The 20734-nt window shown below is 56.1% G+C and overlaps 2 protein-coding genes across 2 annotated transcripts; both read right to left on the minus strand.

The window, feature by feature from the left end:
• Positions 1 to 89: 89 nt before the first annotated feature.
• Positions 90 to 3569, minus strand: LOC115643121 (vitelline membrane outer layer protein 1-like). The gene is made up of 5 exons (XM_030546938.1): positions 3558 to 3569; positions 2729 to 2823; positions 955 to 1259; positions 659 to 876; positions 90 to 101 (listed from the first exon to the last, which is right to left on the minus strand). The coding sequence occupies exons 1-5, from the start codon at positions 3567 to 3569 to the stop codon at positions 90 to 92; spliced, it is 642 nt and encodes a 213-aa protein (XP_030402798.1).
• A 4787-nt stretch (positions 3570 to 8356) lies between these two features.
• Positions 8357 to 10088, minus strand: LOC115643122 (vitelline membrane outer layer protein 1-like). Its single transcript, XM_030546939.1, has 3 exons — positions 9924 to 10088; positions 9105 to 9199; positions 8357 to 8714 (listed from the first exon to the last, which is right to left on the minus strand). The coding sequence occupies exons 1-3, from the start codon at positions 10086 to 10088 to the stop codon at positions 8357 to 8359; spliced, it is 618 nt and encodes a 205-aa protein (XP_030402799.1).
• Positions 10089 to 20734: the final 10646 nt, after the last annotated feature.

The following is a 20734-nucleotide window of genomic DNA, read 5'->3' on the forward strand; positions in this document are numbered from 1 at the left end:
CCAGTCTTGGGGAGGAGGGGCTGATGGGGAGGTGAGAGGGACAGATTTGGGGAGGGGGATGGCGGGAGCCATTCTAAGGGGGCAGAGCCCTATGGAAGAGGCTGGGGGGCCCAGGGGAGGGGGCAGAGCTGGGGGGCTCAGTGAAGGGAGCCATGCCTCCCACTGGGCCCTTGATGGGGTGCAACTCTGCCTCCCATGCCCCCCTCTTGCCCCCCAAGCCAGCCAGTCCCTGCCCTGGGGCCGGGTGGGAGCCGGCGCCCCCCAGAGGGGACAGTCCCCTGCCCCATTCCCTGCCCCCTGAGCCAGCCAGTCCCTGCCCTGGGGCCGGTGGGAGCCGGCGCCCCCCAGAGGGGACAGGCCCCTGCCCCATTTCCCGCCCCCCTGAGCCAGCCAGTCTGTCTGGTAGGGGGTGAGGGAATGGATGGGGGGGTTGGGTCTCTAATTCCCCCCCTTAGCTGGGGAGGTGACTCCCCCCCATTGCCAGGGTGGAGTCCAGGCAATAAGAGGCCGTTCAGCTCAGCTCCAAAGTGTGGTGTTTATTGGGGGGGTCACACGCACGGGGGCTGGCAGGGGAGCAGGGTTCGGGGTGGGTGGGGAGTGGGAGTAGTGGGGACAAGGGGGCCAGGGGGCAGTGGGGAGCGGTCAGTGTCCACCAGACAGCCTGGTGCAGGGGGTCTGCGGTGAGGTAAGAGGGGTCCGGAGAGAGATCCAGGGGGGTCTGCGGCGGGGTGGCTCGGGTCTGGGTTGTGGAGGTGGGGGGCTCGGTTGAGGTGTTGGGGGGCTGGGTTGTGGGGGGCAGGGTTGAGGTGGTGGGGGGCTGGGTTGTGGAGTTGGAGGGCTCGGTTGAGGTGGGAGGCAGGGTTGTGGAGGGGGCAAAGTTGAGGTGGTGGGGGGCTGGGTTGTGGAGGTGGGGGGCTCGGTCGAGGAGGGGGGCTGGGTTGTGGAGGGGGGGCAGAGTTTCAGGCCTTCCGCATTTGAAGTAGGCGTCATTCAGAGCCGTGTCGTCCCCTTTGCCCTGGGGGGCCTCCACCTTGGTGGCGATGGTGCTGATGCCCCATGGGCTGCAGGAGCGGCTCTGGGGGCCCCACTTGCCCCAGCACCGCCCGTCCCCCTTCAGCTCCACCCCGCCCGTGCAGACGAACTCGATGTTGTTGGCGGCCATGTCATCCTTGAGGCCCCGACACGGCTCCACCCGCAGTCGAAACTGGGTCAGCCGCTGCCCCGAGGGACATTTCTTCACTGGGCCCCAAAAGCCCCACCTGGGAGGAGAGAATGGGTCAGGTGGGCACGACCAGCAGGGGGTGCTGCCTTCCCTCGACCGTGTGCTGCTCTGGGCTGGGAGCCTGCTGCCCTGGTATCCCACCGCTGACACCACCACGATCCCACCTCTAACCTGCTGTCAATACCACGATCCCTCCTCTGCCACCGCTAACCCGCTGTCAATACCACGATCCCTCCTCTGCCACCACTAACCCGCTGTCAATACCACGATCCCTCCTCTACCACCACTAACCCGCTGTCAATACCACGATCCCTCCTCTGCCACCACTAACCCGCTGTCACTACCACGATCCCTCCTCTGTCACCGCTAACCCGCTGTCAATACCACGATCCCTCCTCTACCACCACTAACCCGCTGTCACTACCACGATCCCTCCTCTGTCACCTCTAACCCGCTGTCAATACCACGATCCCTCCTCTGTCACCTCTAACCCGCTGTCAGTACCACGATCCCTCCTCTGCCACCACTAACCCGCTGTCAATACCACGATCCCTCCTCTGCCACCGCTAACCCGCTGTCAATACCACGATCCCTCCTCTGTCGCCGCTAACCCGCTGTCAATACCACGATCCCTCCTCTGCCACCGCTAACCCGCTGTCAATACCACGATCCCTCCTCTGTCGCCGCTAACCCGCTGTCAATACCACGATCCCACCGCCTCCACCACTAACCCACTGTCAATACCACGATCCCTCCTCTGTCACCACTAACCCGCTGTCAATACCACGATCCCTCCTCTGTCGCCGCTAACCCGCTGTCAATACCACGATCCCTCCTCTGTCACCGCTAACCCGCTGTCAATACCACGATCCCTCCTCTGTCGCCGCTAACCCGCTGTCAATACCACGATCCCTCCTCTGCCACCGCTAACCCGCTGTCAATACCACGATCCCACCGCCTCCACCACTAACCCACTGTCAATACCACGATCCCTCCCCTGTCACCACTAACCCGCTGTCAATACCACGATCCCTCCCCTGTCACCACTAACCCGCTGTCAATACCACGATCCCTCCTCTGTCACCGCTAACCCGCTGTCAATACCACGATCCCTCCCCTGTCACCGCTAACCCGCTGTCAATACCACGATCCCTCCCCTGTCACCACTAACCCGCTGTCAATACCACGATCCCTCCCCTGTCACCACTAACCCGCTGTCAATACCACGATCCCTCCTCTGTCACCGCTAACCCGCTGTCAATACCACGATCCCTCCCCTGTCATCGCTAACCTGCTGTCAATACCACGATCCCTCCTCTGTCACCACTAACCCACTTCTGACACCAACATCCCACCATCGAGGCCACCCTCCCGTCTCTGCCACTGCTAACCCCCTGCCGACCCAGCTCTGTTGGTGACACCCCATTGCACTGGTGCGCACGGAGCCCGGTGCCCCCTCTGCCAGCTGCCCGCACCCTCCCTTGGGCCCCTCCCCACGGTACTCACGGCCCCACGTTGGACTGGATGGTGCTGTTGTCGGGGCAGAGCAGCCGGATGCCGTTCAGCGCCGTGTCGTCCCCGGCGAGCTGGGGCAGCTCCACCTGCAATGGGGCATGGGGGGCAGCAAGCCTGGGCATTAGAGACTGGTCCCCCATCCCTTCAGTACAAGGAGCTGGGGCAGAGGGGTGTGGGGAGGGGGAAATTGAGCAGAGGGGCTCAGGGCTGTGGGGCAGGGGGATCCGGGTTGGGGTGGAGAGCAGGGGCAGGGGCAGGGGCAGGGGGAGCCGGGCTGAGGAAGGGGGCAGTGGCTGTGGGGAGTGTGAAGGGGGCAGGGAGTGGGGTAGGGGGAGGTGGGCTGGGGAAGGGGCCAGGGTGGAGCCGCGATGGGGAAGGGAGCAGGGGCTGTGGGGAGGGTGAAAGGGCCAGGGAGTGGGACAGGGGGGGAGCCGGGCTGGGGAAAGGGGCAGCGGCTGTGGAGGAGGGATCTGGGGGGCGATTCAATTGGAGAGGGGGCAAAGGGCCAGCAGAAGCTTAGGGGAGAGGCGGCAAAGGGGTGACGGACCCCGGTTTGGAAGTACCGACGTGGGGAGCGAATGTTTCACTGGCAGAGGCAGGTCGAACCCGGTCGAGGGCCGGGAGTTGGAACCAGACGAATTCGGACTGGAAACAAGGTAGAAAACGTCTAACAGGGAGGGGGGCTTGTCCCCAGGGTCGCGGCAGATTCGCCGTCAGTTACAAGTGTTAAAATGTGGCCACGCCCAGGTCACCAAAGCCCGTCTGCTCCTTCCCGGCCCCACAGCCCCTACTGTTCATTACAAGTTAATTGTCTCTGTACCTCTGGGGTCATTCCTGGAGCCAGGTAGTCGTCAGGGGTGACCTCCACCGACAGCTCCCTCTGGGGGGGTCTTCACTCCCTTGCACCCGCCGGGTGGAGATGCATAATAAATTGGGGAAACTGAGTCACACCACTAGTTCACTCTGAAATGTCTGCAATCCCTGTGTTCTCCACACCTAACATCTTCTCTCTCCTTCGGGATGGTGGCTTCCTCACCTTCCCATTTCTTGGAAACACCCAGTCTACCCAGCTATCAGTGTCACTCGTTATAATTATAGGGCTGTTTGTTTGAAACAGATGCAGGGCGAGATAACAGAGTGGCTGATATGGAGAGTCAGTTAAGAGGGTCTAATGCAACTGGGACCATATAGATCATTGTTGCAACCAAGACCCTGTAGTGGCACCAAGTCTCGTATAAAGGGGGTCAGGTGAGGTGTCTAGGACCAGGTTATGGGTTGCTGGGTATGATTATGGGGTCTGGGTGCGTGTGTCATTTTTGTAGTTGAAGTTATGAATATTGGCTCTGTACTGTCTGTATTTCACACTCGTCAGAAGTCAGAAAAAGCAAAGGAAGAAGAGCAGAAATTGTATCCTCTTGAAAGTCCCATGTCTGACAATGTTGGTATGTTGTCTAACTCTGAGCAGTTGTCTGGGTGTAGCCGAATGGACCCCACAAGCCGGGCCAACGCTCGGTGTGGAAGTGGCCATGGAAAATTCAGAGAGCGTGTAAAAGTCACCGGTGAAAGCTCTTTAGGGCAAATGATGCCTTCTAACGTCACTCTTGTCAAAGCAGATCTGCTCAAAGAGGAAGATTATTTACCAAACCCGAGTGGGAACGTTGTAGTCCCCTGTGAGTTTACGGCATGTGCCTTTAGCCAGAATCCAGCCGGAATGGACTGGGGCTAAGCCTGAGGCTATAGCTGGGGTAAGGGGGTTACTGCTAAGGATCTTTTGATTGGGGAAAGATATAAAGCTTTGTTCCGTCCAGGTAGCCAACCCTGTGCCTGTTATGGGCAATGATTTGCCTGGGGAAGGTGTCTCCAAAGGCTTGTCCGAGGGCGTCAAGGTTCCTCTCCCGCTCTGAACTTCAGGGTACAGATGTGGGGACCTGCATGAACATTTCTAAGCTTAACTACCAGCTTAGATCTGGTTTTGCTGCCACCATCCAGATTCCTCAGGGTCTGGAACACCCCCTGTTCCCCCAAAACCTTCCCCTCCCTGGGTAGCCTCGAGAGACTTTTTCACCAAGTTCCTGATGAACACCGATCCAACCCCTCGGATCTAACACAAGGAGAATTTAACCATCCCTCCTTCTTTCCCCCACCAGTTCCTGGTGAGTCCAGATCCAATCCCCTTGGATCTTAAAACAAGGACAAATCAATCAGGTTCTTAAAAAGAAAGCTTTTAATTAAAGAAAGAAAAGGTAAAAATTATCTCTGTAAAATCAGGATGGAAAATACTTTATAGGGTACTCAGATTCATATAGCCCAGAGGAACCCCTCTAGCCTTAGGTTCAAAGTTACAGCAAACAGAGGTAAAATCCTCTCAGCAAAAAGGAACATTTACAAGTTGAGAAAACAAAGATCAAACTAACACGCCTTGCCTGGCTGTTACTTACAAGTTTGAAACATGAGAGACTGGTTCAGAAAGGTTTGGAGAGGCTGGATTGATGTCTGGTCCCTCTTAGTCCCAAGAGTGAACAACCCCCAAAACAAAGAGCACACAACAGACTTCCCCCCACCAAGATTTGAAAGTAGCTTGTCCCCTTATTGGTCCTTTGGGTCAGCTGTCAGCCAGGTTTCCTGAACTTTTTAAGCCTTCACGGGTAAAAGGATTTTGGTGTCTCTGGCCAGGAGGGATTTTATAGTATTGTACATGGGAGGGTGGTTCCCTTCCCTTTATAGTTATGACAGAGGAGAAGAACTGTCTAGTCAGCAGTGTGGGAAGACAAGGACAGTGGAAGATGAGTGTGCCTATCCCTTACCTGTTACCTGTGTGGAGAAATGTGACAGGGAAGGAAATGTGCCTGTGTCTGTCAGGGGTATTGATTTGCCTATGGAGGAAGCTACCCCGGTCTCCAAGCAGTTGTCTGTGAACAGCCCTGTGTGCTGGGTGTGACGTTATGGATATAATCTGGCACCAAATATTGTGCAAAGAGGATTATATAGGGTGGCTAACACCAGATTATGGGTGGCTGGTTAAAATTATGGTCTCTATAGGAAGGTATCATGTTATAATTGAAGTTATGAGTAATGGCTCTATACTGTCTGTATTTTAAATTTTAAACTCGCCAGACAAGTGGGTGTTAGCTCTGACTAGTCTGCCTGATGGCCCATTAAGGACCATCAGCTACACAACTGACCCATTGAGAGGAGGCAGATACGCCTTGTAACTCTGCAAAGTATGTGGGGACTTGCCCATGTGACTCCAGACTCCATTTGGCTGTAACTTTCCACAGTAAGGACAAAGAGGTTCTTACACCGGGAAAAGTCTATAAAAGGCTGATGCCTAATCTCCATCTTGTCTTCAGTCCTGCTTCCTACCTCTGGAGGAACTTTGCTACAAACTGAAGCTCTACACAAAGAACTGATGACCCATCCCAGCGGGGGATGTTCTCCAGAGACTTGATTTGAACCTTCAGTTTACTCCATCACTGCTACAAGCCTGAACCAAGATCTTTGCCATTACTGCATGTAACTGATTCTATTTATCCAATTCTAGCTCTCAGCTCTACCTTTTTCCCTTTATGAATAAACCTTTAGATTTTAGATTCTAAAGGATTGGCAACAGCGTGATTTGTGGGTAAGATCTGATGTGTATATTGACCTGGGTCTGGGGCTTGGTCCTTTGGGATCGAGAGAACCTTTTTCTTTTACTGGGGTGTTGGTTTTCATAACCATTCATCCCCAGGACCGGTGGCACTGGTGGTGACACTGGGAGACTGGAGTGTCTAAGGAAATTGCTTGTGTGACTTGTGGTTAGCCAGTGGGGTGAGACCAAAGTCATTTTTCTCTGGCTGGTTTGGTTTGCCTTAGAGGTGGAAAACCCCAGCCTAGGGCTGTGACTGCCCTGTCTGAGCAATTGGTCCTGAATTGGCACTCTCGGTTGGATCCCGCCAGACCCGAATAGTCACACTGGGACAAGGGAAGTGAGATCCCAGGCTGTGTGTCTGGGGAAGGAGAAGGTGTCTCCGGCTCTTCTGTGTCTGTGCAGCAGACAGAAGGCGCCTTTCAGCCTGGGAGGGCTGAGAATAGTGCAGTTGTCTCAGAGTTGGTTGTGGATTCAGCGAAAGCCCAGGAAGGGAATGGTCCTAAGTCTGCGTCTGCTGGGGAGAAGGGCCCTGTGACACGGCTGTGTCCGGTTGGTGTCTTAGCAAAGTCCCGGAGACCAGACGGTTCTGGTGCTCGCAGTTTGCCTGTTGCTAATGTGTGGCTGGGAAAGGGCGTAGCGGCTCTGTCTGCTCCGGGTGATACCCTGGCCAGGGCAGGAGGAGAGCAGAAGGCTGATTTGATTGTGTTACCTACCGATGGTGCAAGAACTCGTAGCCAGAAGGAAAAGATTCCTGAGCAGCCGTATCTACTTGGGCAGCACTTCACCGTGTACACGGGCCACTCGCCCCTGACGTGGCTACAGCAGATGAAAGGGGCCAATGCCAAGCGGCTGAGATGGGGCCTGCTCCCCCGGGGTGCGACGTGGAGGTGGTCCATGGGCAGGGGAGAGGCCAATGTTATAGCCGATGCTTTATCACGGGGCGGGGGCCCTGAACCTCCCCAGGTCGCTGGCTAGGAGACCCTGCTCCGTTCAGCCACGAAGGGGGGAGAGAGGGGAAGAAGGGGGGGTTTCTTGGGGGTTTCGGTGTTTTCCAGGGGGCTGCATGCACAGGGGCTGGGACTCGGTGTCCCCAGGTGTTACTGGTTTAACGAGGGGAAGGGAGAGGGAGTTCGTTGGGACACAGGACACGGCAGAGACAGATGTGCTGAGGCTGAGAGAGGTGCGGCTCCGGGAGCTGGAGGGGCCTGACCCCAGGAGAGAGCGGCCCCCCAAGAAGGGCTGTCACACTGAAAGGGGCACCCCCCACGGACCGCATGGGGCACGAGTGGGCCCGATCTGTGAGTCCGTGACAGGGCACGTGGGGAGCTGGGTAAATACCCGGTTTGGGGGCATCTGAGGAGCTGGTTTGAAGATCTCAACCCCCCTGCTCCCCTCATCCCCCCAGCCTGTTCCTGCCCCACCAGCAGATTAAAGAGCCCCCCTGCTCCTGCCTGGTGCGTGTGGGTTTCATTAGGCATGCGATGCGGGGTGGGGGGAATCTGATTTGGGGAGGGCAGTTGGGAGGAAGGGGGCTGCAGGTGGGGGTCTGACTTCCCCCCCCCCAGCTCTTGGAGGAGGGGCTGATGGGGAGGTGGGAGGGACAGATTTGGGGAGGGGGATGGTGGGAGCCATTCTAAGGGGGGTAGAGCCCTATGGAGGAGGCCAGGGGGCAGGGGAGGGGCTTAGAGCTGGGGGGGGACAGCCCCGTTCCCCATTCCCTGCCCCCCCGAGCCAGGCAGTCTGGAGACCGCCCCCGCATCCAATTCCCACACTCTGCCCCCCTTAGCTGGGGGGAGCGACATCCCCCCCCAATTGCCAGGGTGGAGTCCAGGCAATAAGAGGCCGTTCAGCTCAGCTCCAAAGTATGGCGTTTATTGGGGGGGTCACAGGCACGGGGGCTGGCGAGGAGAACAGCTGGGAGCAGGGTTCGGGGTGGGTGGGGAGCGGGAGTAGCGGGGATTAGGGGGCCAGGGAGCAATGGGGAGCGGTCAGGGCCCACCACCAGACACCTCAGATGGGGGCTGGCTGGTGGGGGAGGTCAGGGTTTCAGGCCTGCTGCATTTGAAGTAGACGTCGTTCAGGGCTGTGTCGTCCCCTTTGCCCTGGGGGGCCTCCACCTTGGTGGCGATGGTGCTGATGCCCCGTGGGCCGCAGGAGCGGCTCTGGGGGCCCCACTTGCCCCAGCACCGCCCGTCCCCCTTCAGCTCCGCCCCGCCCGTGCAGACGAACTCGATGTTGTTGGCGGCCGTGTCGTCCTTGAGGCCCTGACACGGCTCCACCCGCAGTCGAAACTGGGTCAGCCGCTGCCCCGAGGGGCATTTCTTCACTGGGCCCCAAAAGCCCCACCTGGGAGGAGAGAATGGGTCAGGTGGGCACGACCAGCAGGGGGTGCTGCCTTCCCTCGACCGTGTGCTGCTCTGGGCTGGGAGCCTGCTGCCCTGGTATCCCACCGCTGACACCACCACGATCCCACCTCTAACCTGCTGTCAATACCACGATCCCTCCTCTGCCACCGCTAACCCGCTGTCAATACCACGATCCCTCCTCTGCCACCACTAACTCACCTCTGACACCGACATCCCACCATCGAGGCCACCCTCCCTTCTCTGCCACTGCTAACCCCCTGCCGACCCAGCTCTGTTGGTGACACCCCTATTCCACTGGTGCTCACGGAGCCCAGTGCCCCCTCTGCCAGCTGCTCGCACCCTCCATTGGGCCCCTCCCCACGGTACTCACGGCCCCACGTTGGACTGGATGGTGCTGTTGTCGGAGCAGAGCAGCCGGATGCCGTTCAACGCCGTGTCGTCCCCGGCGAGCTGGGGCAGCTCCACCTGCAATGGGGCATGGGGGGCAGCAAGCCTGGGCATTAGAGACTGGTCCCCCATCCCTTCAGTACAAGGAGCTGGGGCAGAGGGGTGGGGGGAGAGGGAAATTGAGCAGAGGGGCTCAGGACTGTGGGGCAGGGGGATCCGGGCTGGGGAAGGGGGCTGAGGCTGTGGGAAGGATGAAGGGGGCAGGGAGTGGAGCAGGGGGGAGCCAGGGTGGGGAAGGGGCCAGGGGCTGTGGGGAGGGTGAAGGGGGCAGGGAGTTGGGCAGGGGAGGGAGCCAGGCTGGGGAAGGGGGCAGGGAGTGGGGCAGGGGGGAGCCGGGCTGGGGAAGGGGGTTGGGGATGTGGGGAAGGAGAAGGGGCAGGGAGTGGGACAGACGGAGCCGGGCTGGGGAAGGGGGCAGGGTCTGTGGGAAGGGTGAAGGTGGCAGGGAGTGGGGCAGGGGGGATCCAGGCTGGGGAAGGGGGCTAGGGATGTGGGGAGGGAGAAGGGGCAGGGAGTGGGGCAGATGGAGCAGGGCTGGGGAAGGGGGCAGGGGCTGTGGGGAGGGTGAAGGTGGCAGGGAGTGGGGCAGGGGGGATCCGGGCTGCAGAAGGGGGCAGGGGCTGTGGGGAGGAAGAGGGGGCAGGGAGTGGGGCAGGGGGGAGCTGGGCAGGGGCTGTGGGGAGGGTGAAGGGGGCAGGGAGTGGGGCAGGGGGGAGCCGGCCTGGCAGGGGTGAATCTTTACCTTCAGGGAGAACCCAATGGCGAAGCTGTTGCCGGGGCAGGACTGTTCCTCGCCCCACGTGCCCCACATCCCTCCATTGCTAACGTCGATCTTTTCCTGGCCCCACGCGCCCCACAGGCAGCAGCCCAGCACAAGGCTGAGTGTGGCGTGCAGGGAGCTGTCCATGGCTGGGTAGGCGAGCGGAGGGAGCCAGCAGCGAATGTGCAGCTCCTGACACGGGGCAGGGGTGTTTTATACCTGGGGAGGGCAGGCTGGGTTGGTTTCTGGCTTGTGGGGGCAGTGCAAAGGGGCCTGCTTCACCTTCTCTTGGCACGAGGCCAGAACTATAATTAGGTTAATCCTGCTCCCGGCTGCTCCAGGGCGCATGGCGCAAGGTTCCTGCCACCACCACCCAGGGCTCTGCTGCCTCATCGGCCCGACTCTCGGAAACACCCAGAGCAAACACGTCATGTGACAACACCTCCGGCCTCACGCCAAACAATGCAACCATCCTCCCCCCGCAACACCAGGTGCCTTTACGGCACCAGCATCCCACCGTTACCTCTTGGGACATAGTATCCCACCGCTGACACCACTATGCTGTTACGGCACCAGCAGCCCACCGTTACCTCTTGGGACATAGTATCCCACTTCTCACACCACTATGCTCTTATGGCACCAGGATCCCCCTGTTAACACTTCAGGTGGAAATAAGGAGTGGGAACTAGGGAAGAGGCCGGGTCCCCGGGTCAGAGCGATGTGGATCACAGCCCAGTATGATGGTTTGAATGCAGCTAAATGTCACCTTACACGGGCCAGGGGAGTATCTCCTGGACAGCAGTGACTCTGAAGCAGATTTGGGGGGCGGGGTGGATAATCAGCTGTCCATGAGCTCCCAGGGCGACGCTGTGGCCGACCGGGCGAATGCCATCCCGGGCTGCGTAAGCGGGAATCTCGCGTAGGGGCAGAGAGGCAATTTCATTGCCAGATCTGGCCCTGCCGGGGCCCATAGTGCCAGCCGGGGGGGCGATTCAGTCAGAGAGGGGGCAGAGGATCCAGGAGAAGTGAGAGACTGCAGGAGCTCAGTTAGCTTAGGGGAGAGGCGGCGAAGGGGTGACTGACCCCGGTCTGGAAGTACCGACGTGGGGAGCGAATGTTTCACTGGCAGAGGCAGGTTGAACCCAGTCGAGGGCCAGGAGTTGGAGCCAGATGAATTCGGACTGGAAACAAGGTGGAAAGGTCTAACAGTGAGGGGGGCTTGTCCCCAGGGTCGCAGCGGATTCGCCATCAGTGATAAGTAGTTAAAATGTGGCCACGCCCAGGTCACCAAAGCCTGTCTACTCCCGCCCAGCCCCACAGCCCCTACCTGCTCATTATGAGTTAAGTGTTTCTGTACCTCCGGGGTCATTCTCAGAGCCAGGCAGTCAGCAGGGGTGACCTCCACTGGGGAGGGATTTCCCTCCCTTGCAGCCACCAGGTGGCGATGCATAATTAATTGGGGAAACTGAGTCACACCACTAGTTCACACTGAGATTGCCACAATGCCTGCATTCTCCACTCCTGACATATTATTTCCCTTTCTGGATGGCAGCTGCCCCACCTTCCTGTTTCTCGGAAACACCCAGTACCCATAGATATCAGCGTCATTCCTTATAATTACAGGCCTCTTCATCTGACAGAGATCCTGGGTGAGATAATGAAGCAGCTGATAGGGGGAGTCAATTAACAAGGAATTAAGAGAGTGTAATGCAACAAATGCCGCTCAGCGGGGCTGGGTGGAGAATGGGGCCTTTTGTCAGAGCAATTACAAAATTGACTGATCAAAATAATAGTGCTGTTGTAACAACCGCTGGTGCCTGGGAGGCGTCTGACTGCGTGCCGCATGGCATCCAGATTGAAAAACTAGAAGGGCCTTGAATGAACGTAGGAAATGGATTCAAAACTGGCTAACTGATGGATCTCCGAATGGAACCGGAAATGGGACGTCGTCAGCAAGCCGGTCCCTTTCCAGTGGGGTTCCACAGGGCTCGGTTCCTGGCCCGACGCTAGTTAACCGCTTTATCAAAGAGTGGAAGAAAACATAAAATTACCCCTGATGAAAGTTTGCAGATGACCCAAAGAATCAGGGCAGTGGGGAATGAGGGAGAGGCCGGGGCACTGGTTCAGAGCGGTGTGGATCACAAGCCATCGATGGCTCCTGGCCAGGCTGGGCAGGGACAGGGTCCGTAGCCTCTGTTTGCCAGCGGCTGGGAATGGGCGACAGGTGCTGGGTCACTCGGGGATTCCCTGTTCTGTTCATTCCCTCTGGGGCACCTGGCACTGGCCGCTGTCTCTCGCCATAACAAAGAGACGGCTGAGGGGAGGCTTGATCCCAGTGTGTAAGTACCTGAGCAGGGAGCAAATATTACCCCCTTTCTGTATTTCACGCTCCAGACCCCAGCCCTTGGACAGCACCTAACGCCGTCCCCGTCCATCGGAAATCTCACCCGGACACCAGCAACCGCTGCCCGGGGAAAGACTCGACTCCCAGCCCAGATCCGAAGAGAGATCTGACCTCCTGGCGGCACCAGCTTCTCCCAAAAGGCATCTGCATCACCAACCTCACTAAGATCCATGAAGCATTTCTCCCAAGCCTCAGCACTCGCTCGCACGCAAAGAACTTCCCAGAGGAACAGCCTGCTTGATGCCATGCAGGTATTTTTCCAAGTTTTCCTACCATTGCACCGTGTGGCCTTGAAACCATCACTCTGGGCAGTGAAGTGCCCAGTATGTTGTGGCCAGGGCCCCCCAGCACCGGGCACAGTGAGCCAACCCCCGTCTCCCATCCTCGAGCCGTTCAGAATGGACGGCAGGCAGGTGACCACGCTGCGGGGGGACGGGCGTGGAAGGGGTGGACTGGTGCTGGGATCGGTTAACGTGACCAGCCGTGTTCAGGGCCAGGCTCTGGGGAGGCCGGGGCTGGCAGGGAGAGGTGGGAGCAGGGCCGAGGCTGGAGCAGAGGCTGTGACAGATGCCCAGGAGGATTGCAGCCGCGTCCCACACGATGGGGAGAGACACCCCGGATGCCTGGAATGCACATGACACCCTGGTGCCAACGTCGGCCGCCTGGCGGGCGTCGTTAGGGGCTGGCTGACGATTATCCTGCCCCGGGCCTGGGCCAGCGGTGAGGCGACGCTTCCTTCAGGAACTGGAGTCACTCCGCTAATTAACGCAGCAAGGAACAAGCCTGGGGAAACTGCAGGGCCTGGCACAAGATCAGGGACTGGTCCGACCGGGTTCCAGATGCCGGGCCAGCGAAGCTGGAGAGACAGCAGCGATCCAGCCCTGGCCTGGGGCCAGATGGGAGGCCCTGTGCCCCATTCTCTCCTCCACCGAGCCAGCCATATTGCTTTATCCCGTGGCTTTAGTGCGTTTGGATGAGGTTTTTGATTTCGATCTTTAATTGACCTGGGTTAGTGCAAGTTTTGTGCCAACTCTGTTCACCGGCGTGTTTGGATTCGCAGGTGTGGATAGAGGTTGATAGATGTTGGGCTGCGTGTGTGTGCCGGCCTTGCCCTGCAGAGACCTCGAGCGAACCGCCCAATGACCACAAGATCCGTTAAGGGATGAAGGCTCCTGGCCAGGTTAATTGTTGACAAAGCATAGTACTAATATCCCGCAGACGCTACCGGACCATTAATACATGTGTGCCTGTAACAGTCAGCAGCTCAGTGAGCGGCCGGACTTTCTGTTCCTCCGTAGGCCAGACAAAGACACTCCCTCTGTGATCCAGCTTTGTACCCTGATACAAACAAGTTACATACTGCCTCTGCCCCAGTTCATTACTTCCCCCGACGTGGCCAGTCATCACCCATCACCTTGTACAAATTGGTTCGAACAAACCATCTCTGTCACGTTCTGTCGTCCTGACCTTATCTTTGAGGAAGGGACCATGTGTTCCTGTTGTCCCTGGGCGATGTTTTCGTCCCATCCTTGGTATCAGGATGTTCCGGTACCTCTGGATATCGGGAGGTGTTTGTGTCAGCGCTCGGCGAGCAGCACTTCCGAGGAATGTGAATGCCTGAAGGGTCAGCCCTGTTCTTGCCAGATTCGGTGAGCAGGTCCTGCCTCATGCCAGGCCTCTGATACAAGAGCTTATGTCTCCAACCCTTTTCCTAGCACCTTCGTCCACAAACACTGCAATGTCTCGCCCTCTGCGTGGTCCTGCTCGTGCTTATCCGCGACGCGTCGTCAGACCCTTCGAAATCAAACCTGCCCAGTGCTCCCTCCTGACCTCAAAGCACTTTACCAAAGAGGGGGACACCATTCTCCCCATGGGGAAACTGAGGCAACCCAGAGTCATAGAATCGTAGGACTGGAAGGGACCTCGCGAGGTCTCTAGTCCAGTCCCCTGCACAGTATCATCTAGACCATCCCTGACAGGTGTTTGTCCAGCTGCTCTTAGAAATCCCCAACGATGGAGATTCCCCCACCTCCCAGGGCAATTTATTCCAGTGCTTAACCAGCCTGACAGCCAGGAGGTGTTTGCTAATGTCCAACCTAAACCGCCCTTGCTGCAGTTTAAGCCCCTTGCTTCTTGTCCTGTCCTCAGAGATTAACAATAACAATTTTTCTCCCTCCTCCTTGTTAACAATCCTTTACGTACTTGAAAACTGTTCTCACGTCCCCTCTCAGTCTCCTCTTCTCCAGACTAAACCAACCCAAGTTTTTCAATCCTCCCTCATAGCTCATGTTTTCTAGATCTTTCATCATTTTTGTTGCTCTTCTCTGAACTCTCTCCAATTTGTCCACATCTTTCCTGCAATGTAGCACCCAGATCTGGACACAATACTCCAGCCGAGGCCTAATCAGCATGGAGCAGAGCAGAAGAATGACTTCTCGTGTCTTGCTTACAACACGCCTGCTCATACAGCCCAGAATGACGTTGGCTTTTTTTGCAACAGCGTCACACTGTTGACTCATATTTAGCTTGTGATCCCTTCCTGCAGTGCTCCTTCCTAGGCAGTCATTTCCCAACTGATTGTTCCTTCCTGAATGGAGAACTTTGCATTTCTTCTTATTGAATTTCATCCTATTTACTTCAGACCATTTCTCCAGTTTGTCCAGATCATTTTGAATTTTAATCCTATCCTCCAAAGCACTTACAACCCCTCCCAGCTTGGTATCGGCCACAAACTTTATAAGTGTCCTCTCTATGCCATTATCAAAATCATTGATGGAGATATTGAACAGAATCAGACCCAGAACTGATCTCTGAAGGACCCCACTCGTTATGACCTTCCAGCATGACTGTGAACCACTGAGACCGACTCTCTGGGAACTGTTTTCCGCCCAGTTTCGCACCCACCTTATAGTAGCTCCATCTAAGTTGCCTTTCCCTAGTTTGTTTATGAGAAGGTTGTGCAGGACAGTATCAAAAGCTTTACTAAAGTCAAGATATACCACGTCTACCACTTCATCCATCCACAAGGCTTGTTATCCTGTCACGGAAAGCGATCAGGTTGGTTTGACATGATTTGTTCTTGACAAATCATAGAATCATAGAAGATCAGGGTTGGAAGGGACCTCAGGAGGTATCTAGTCCAACCCCCTGCTCAAAGCAGGACCAATCCCAACTCAATCATCCCAGCCAGGGCTTTGTCAAGCCTGACCTTAAAAACCTCTAAGGGTGGAGATCCCACCCCCTCCCTAGGGAATCCATTCCAGTGCTTCACCACCCTCCAAGGGAAATAGTGTTTCCTAATATCCAACCTAGACCTGCCCCCCTGCAACGTGAGACCATTGCTCCTTGTTCTGTCACCTGCCACCACTCAGAACAGTCTAGATCCATCCTCTTTGAAACCCCCCTTCAGGTAGTTGAAAGCAGCTATCAAATCCCACCTCACTCTTCTCTTCTGCAGACTAAACAATCCCAGTTCCCTCAGCCTCTCCTCGTAAGTCATGTGCTCCAGCCCCCTGATCATTTTTGTTGCCCTCCACTGGACTCTCTCCAATTTGTCCAAATCCCTTCTGTAGTGGGGGGCCCAAAACTGGACCCACTCTCCAGATGAGGCCTCACGAATGTCGAATAGAGGGGAATGATCACATCCCTCGATCTGCTGGCCATGCCCCTACTTATACAGCCCAAAATGCCGTTAGCCTTCTCGGCAACAAGGGCCCACAGCTGACGATGCACCGAGGGCACGGGGCATGGGGTTCAAACTGATTTTATTGCTAAATTGCCAAGGAGGAAGGAAGGAAGGAAGGAAGTTAGAGAGAAGCTCCGGCCTCCGGCCTCAGGCCAAGGAGAGTGCATGAACTGCACGGTTAAGGAACCTTTCCAGAAGGTAGCAAAGCACACAGGGAAAGATTGGCCGGATAAACTGCCTCTGATTGTCTCTGCCATCTGCAGCAGTAACAGACTAAGGACAAACATGTAACCCTATCGCATTCTGTTTGGACATCCCATGCGCCTAACGACTGAGCCTAGAACCTGAAATGGGTCCACGTTTCGCAAGCTAAACCGCTGACGGAAATAACGACGTTTGGATTCTCTGCAGAACAGGATGTCCCGGAACCCGAGCGCAAAGCCGAAAATGAAACGCCGGTGTAAGGTTTGGGTTTGGCCTGCTCTTCGGGGAACGTTCAGGGCCCGGGGAATTAGAGCGATCCTGGGAGAAGATGCAGCCCTCCTTATATGCCAATATTTAAGGAATAATTCACTCCCCGCCAACCAATCATGGATTCCTACCCATAATCCTGTGAGCCTCATAAAACGGTGTGATAAAAACAGTAACCAGCTCTTAAAACCCTTAAAAAATACCAATATGTCTGCCTGGCAAAGGCAAGTGGGACTTAAAATTCACCTTATAAACACCCACAGAATATCAAACCACTGGGAATAAAGGTTAAAACAGAGGGATCTCTATGGGATACCACCTGGAGTTCCAGATACCCACAATCACCAGATCAGTGGTCACCAGCGTGGAGGACAAGCCTTGTCCCGAGCGCACCGCACACAATTTCGCACCCAGGTTGTAACATCGTTTTTTATACGCCGAACGGAGGTTCTGCGGCCTGCTCTGGCCTTGAAATCCCTTCCTCACCTCCGTGGGCAAACAGAGGCGCTACGTTGAGTAACTCCCGGCTGTCTCTTTTTCCTGGAACTCAGGCGAGGGCGACCCGTGGGGACTAGTTCTCAGCACAGACGTCCCTTTTCTGACGTCTGGTTCCAATGGCTACGTCACACACTTGTACCTACCCGATTATTTCCCGTGGTCTCCATACCCATTCCCTTACCGTGTGCCTCATACGTCACATATGGGGGTTTTGTTACCCACTGGTACATTTTTTAGCTGGGTTAGCACAGATGTTCTTTTCCATTGTATGTAAACGTCCAATATTTATTTGCTGCTTTTGACCCATTCCTATACCAATCCTGTATTAAAAACTGTCTTTTTTTTTACACAAAAACCACAATTGGCAGAAATACACACGGGCCGTGGGGAATGGCCACACTGCCTTAAATGGCCACTCTGATCAATTCCGTGGCGCTCGGCAGGCCCAGCCGATCCGTGGTCTAAGTCGTCCCTGAATTACTTCCTCTGCTAAGTTAACAGCAGCGTATTTTACCCATCTTTTCCCTCGTACTACCATGCCTTCCCATCAGGGCCGGCTCTGGGCACCAGCTTGGCAGGAAGGACCCGCCGCCGAATTGCCGCCGAAGAAGAAAGCGGCACGGTGGAGCTGCCACCGATCATGATCGCGGCTTCTTCTCTTTTTTTTTGCCGGTTGGGGCGGCAAAAACACCGGCGCCGGCCCTGACTCCCGTCATTCAACCGGACCTGCTTTTCTTGGCCCACGAGATCTGATTCTTACAGTGGGGGTGCCTCTACCAAGGCAATTCTTTGCTGCAGAGCGACCTCTGGCCATTCATGTCAGTCCCCGTTTTCAATATTTTCCAATCCCGCGGCAGCCGAGGCCAGGTCATTAGCCGCCAAAGGAATAACAAAAGGCCGGGATTCAGCAGGGGAACGCTGGGCAGGTCCTGCTCTGTTCCTCATTCCCGGCCTGCCTTTCTCTGTAGCAGTTTCCACAATAGGTGAGGGATTTTGGCATATTTATAAACGGGTGGGCTAAGAAAACTGAATCCTCCTAGCAGTACCCTTAAAGAGTGAGTGTCGGTAGCACCCTGACCTTTCTCTGATCTACCTGTCTCCCTTCTTCTCCCACGACAGGCACCCAGGTGTGTAACCTGAGGTAGCACCAACTGACCCTTTGCCTCCAGCTCCTTTGAACCCCGGTTCCTGACTGAGCATTAGTGTTTGAGCCTGTGCCTCGGTTTCCCCCTTTTATGCAGCGGACCAAGTTTGTCAGGTTTTCACAATTCTTGTTCCCCTTCTGTAACATACGTGGCCCGGGTTCTGGGGGGGGACAGGCACATTCCTGCCATAGTTTAATGCCGATAACATCAGCCATATCGATTTTTCCGTAAGGCATAACTGGTTCTTTTGTGCTCACAGAGTTTGCATGAATCCTTAGCAACGGGACCTTGGATTACACAGAGCCACTGTCTTTTACTACTGCTATTTTGTTACCGAAAAACCAGCTCCAGAATCTTTCCCCCTTCTCCCGATTTCACTGCCCTGCTGCAGCTTGAAAAAGATATTCAATGTATAAAGCGTTAAGGCACCTTCCGGGTTACACGTTAAATCCCAACGCCAAACAACGCGTGTTCCCTGTGCCTGGCAAAACGTGGTTTTTTTCAGTTTTGCAACTTCGAACGGGAAGATTCCGATGGATTCTAGTGGTGTTATGTGAACACAAAACCCATTTGGCTTCAATCTACAGAACAAGAGTTTTACAAATCGGGTTGTTGGCTTAGGTCCGAAACGTTCCACAGATTTACACAATCGATTTATTCACTGGTGTTCTTTTGTTTTTAACATTCCTTACGTTGCGTTCGGTTTTACACAGCTGTACGCCGATGACATCTGTACACAGTTAAGGTCCAACGTTTCACTGCCTCATTCCCTCCAGCCTCTGCAGAGCTAATGTCGCCCTTAAATCACTTGCTTCTCTCCCCGGATGACGCCTTCGTCCACTCCGATTCCACCCTTCCCAGTACTGTCCCAGGGATCCGAATTCCCCACGCCTGTGCTTACGTTTTATTTTTTTTCTTACTCCTGACACTCTGCCCTCAGGGCTTCCAACCCGTTTTCCAATTTTTTTGTATCTGTTGCCTGCCTGCTTGTCTGGGCCCAACCCTGAGTCCCTCGTAAAACCGTCATCCCTTTTCACAGACACAGGTTTCGTCCCACTACCAATTTAGCAAGGAGGGTGGGATCCTTAACTAGCCCCCTCCCCTCCTGGCCCCTTCCCTTAAACATTGCTTTCAAAATGGTGAAATCACCACAACGCCGCTCGCCGAAAATACTACACTGCCAAACTCCGAGATCCTTCAGCGTTGGGCGTCCCACAGAAAGTCCCACCCGAACATGTTTCTTTCTGAATCTCTTTATCTTCACAACTCTTCCACGCCCACGCTCGTGCTGGGACTTACGCGACACAAACGTCCATCCCAGGGGTCGGCCACCTTTCCGAAGCGAGGCGTCGAGCCTTCGTTTATTCACTATCATCTCAGGCTTCACGGGCCAGGAAAACATTGGAACTTTTTTAGAGCGTCTCTTTCTCTAAGTCCATAACGGAGAACTCAACTTTTGTTGTATGTTCAAGTAAATAAGGGTTTTTTAATGTTTAAGAAGCTTCGTTTAAAATTAAATTAAAATGCAGAGCCGGTGACCAGGCCTCGGGCAGTGTCATATACCTCACCCGTTTGTGGATATATGATATTTGATCTGTATACTCCAATACATTTCATACGTACCACATCTAGGACTGGAAGGGACCTCGAGGGGTCACCGAGTCCAGTCCCCTGCCCTCATGATTTAAAATACAAACATAAAACTTTACAACTGCACCAGGCCTGGGGAACCTGAGAATTTCCTGTGCTGGGTTCATCGCTCGATAACCCCTCCTGTGTTACGCCGGCGGAGAGTCGCTCCAGGCTAGAGAACAGGGGGTGGCGGCACCGGGGGGGCCCAGAATGAGGGGACTCCCTGGGGGGGCCCACGGCAGAGACAGACGTGCTGAGGCTCAGAGAGGTGCGGCTCCGGGAGGTGAAGGGGCCTGACCCCAGGAGAGAGCAGCCCCCCGAGAAGGGCTGTCGCACTGAACGGGGCACCCCCCATGGACCGCAAGGTGTGGGCACCTGCGGGTCCGGGACACCCCCTCCTCTGAATTTTTCTTTATCTCCTGCTACCAATGCCCCTGGTTTGGCGAAGCCGGACGTGTAAATGGTGCCAGGCGAGCGACTGAGCTACACGCTCCCCGTCCGTACCCCGGGGAACGACCTAGGAGCCGCACCTGGGCTGGAGCCGCTAATTCCCTAGAGAGGCCAGAAGCAGGGAGCTCAGGAGGGGTGGGCCGGGAAAGACCCCAACCCAGCCAGGGTGGACACAGGGCTGGCCTGTGCGTGGGGACCCCGTGAAGCCAGGCGTGGGAAGATGCGGGGGTCATGGGTGGGGTGGGGCCCGGGGGGGGGGGGAACCTGGGGGGCTGGAGGGCGGACAAACAGCCCAGGAGTGGGGTGCATGGGACGCCAGAGGATGAGATGTCATGGGGGCTGGGGGAGAACGCATTGGCGGGGGGGATTATTTTGCCCTCTGGCTTGGTAACAAGCTGGCTCCTGGCACCCCCTCCCCATGCCTGCCCCCCCAAGGAGGGGTCCTGTCAGACAAAGGAGCCATTCTGGGAAACTGAGGCAGGCTGCTCGGTTGAACCCCAGCTGGATG

The sequence above is a fragment of the Gopherus evgoodei genome, unplaced genomic scaffold (genome assembly GCF_007399415.2).
Source record: "Gopherus evgoodei ecotype Sinaloan lineage unplaced genomic scaffold, rGopEvg1_v1.p scaffold_51_arrow_ctg1, whole genome shotgun sequence".
In the NCBI taxonomy this organism is placed as follows: domain Eukaryota; kingdom Metazoa; phylum Chordata; order Testudines; family Testudinidae; genus Gopherus; species Gopherus evgoodei.

Excerpts from the sequence above, each read along its gene's own strand:
- LOC115643122 (XM_030546939.1), bottom strand. The coding sequence starts at position 10,088 with ATGGACAGCTCCCTGCACGCCACACTCAGCCTTGTGCTGGGCTGCTGC. Across the intron at positions 9,200-9,923 it reads CCATTGGGTTCTCCCTGAAG|GTGGAGCTGCCCCAGCTCGC; the intron begins GTAAAGATTCAC and ends GCCCCATTGCAG. Across the intron at positions 8,715-9,104 it reads ATCCAGTCCAACGTGGGGCC|GTGGGGCTTTTGGGGCCCAG; the intron begins GTGAGTACCGTG and ends CTCTCCTCCCAG.
- LOC115643121 (XM_030546938.1), bottom strand. Across the intron at positions 1,260-2,728 it reads ATCCAGTCCAACGTGGGGCC|GTGGGGCTTTTGGGGCCCAG; the intron begins GTGAGTACCGTG and ends CTCTCCTCCCAG. Across the intron at positions 877-954 it reads ATGCGGAAGGCCTGAAACTC|TTGCCCCCTCCACAACCCTG; the intron begins TGCCCCCCCTCC and ends ACCACCTCAACT.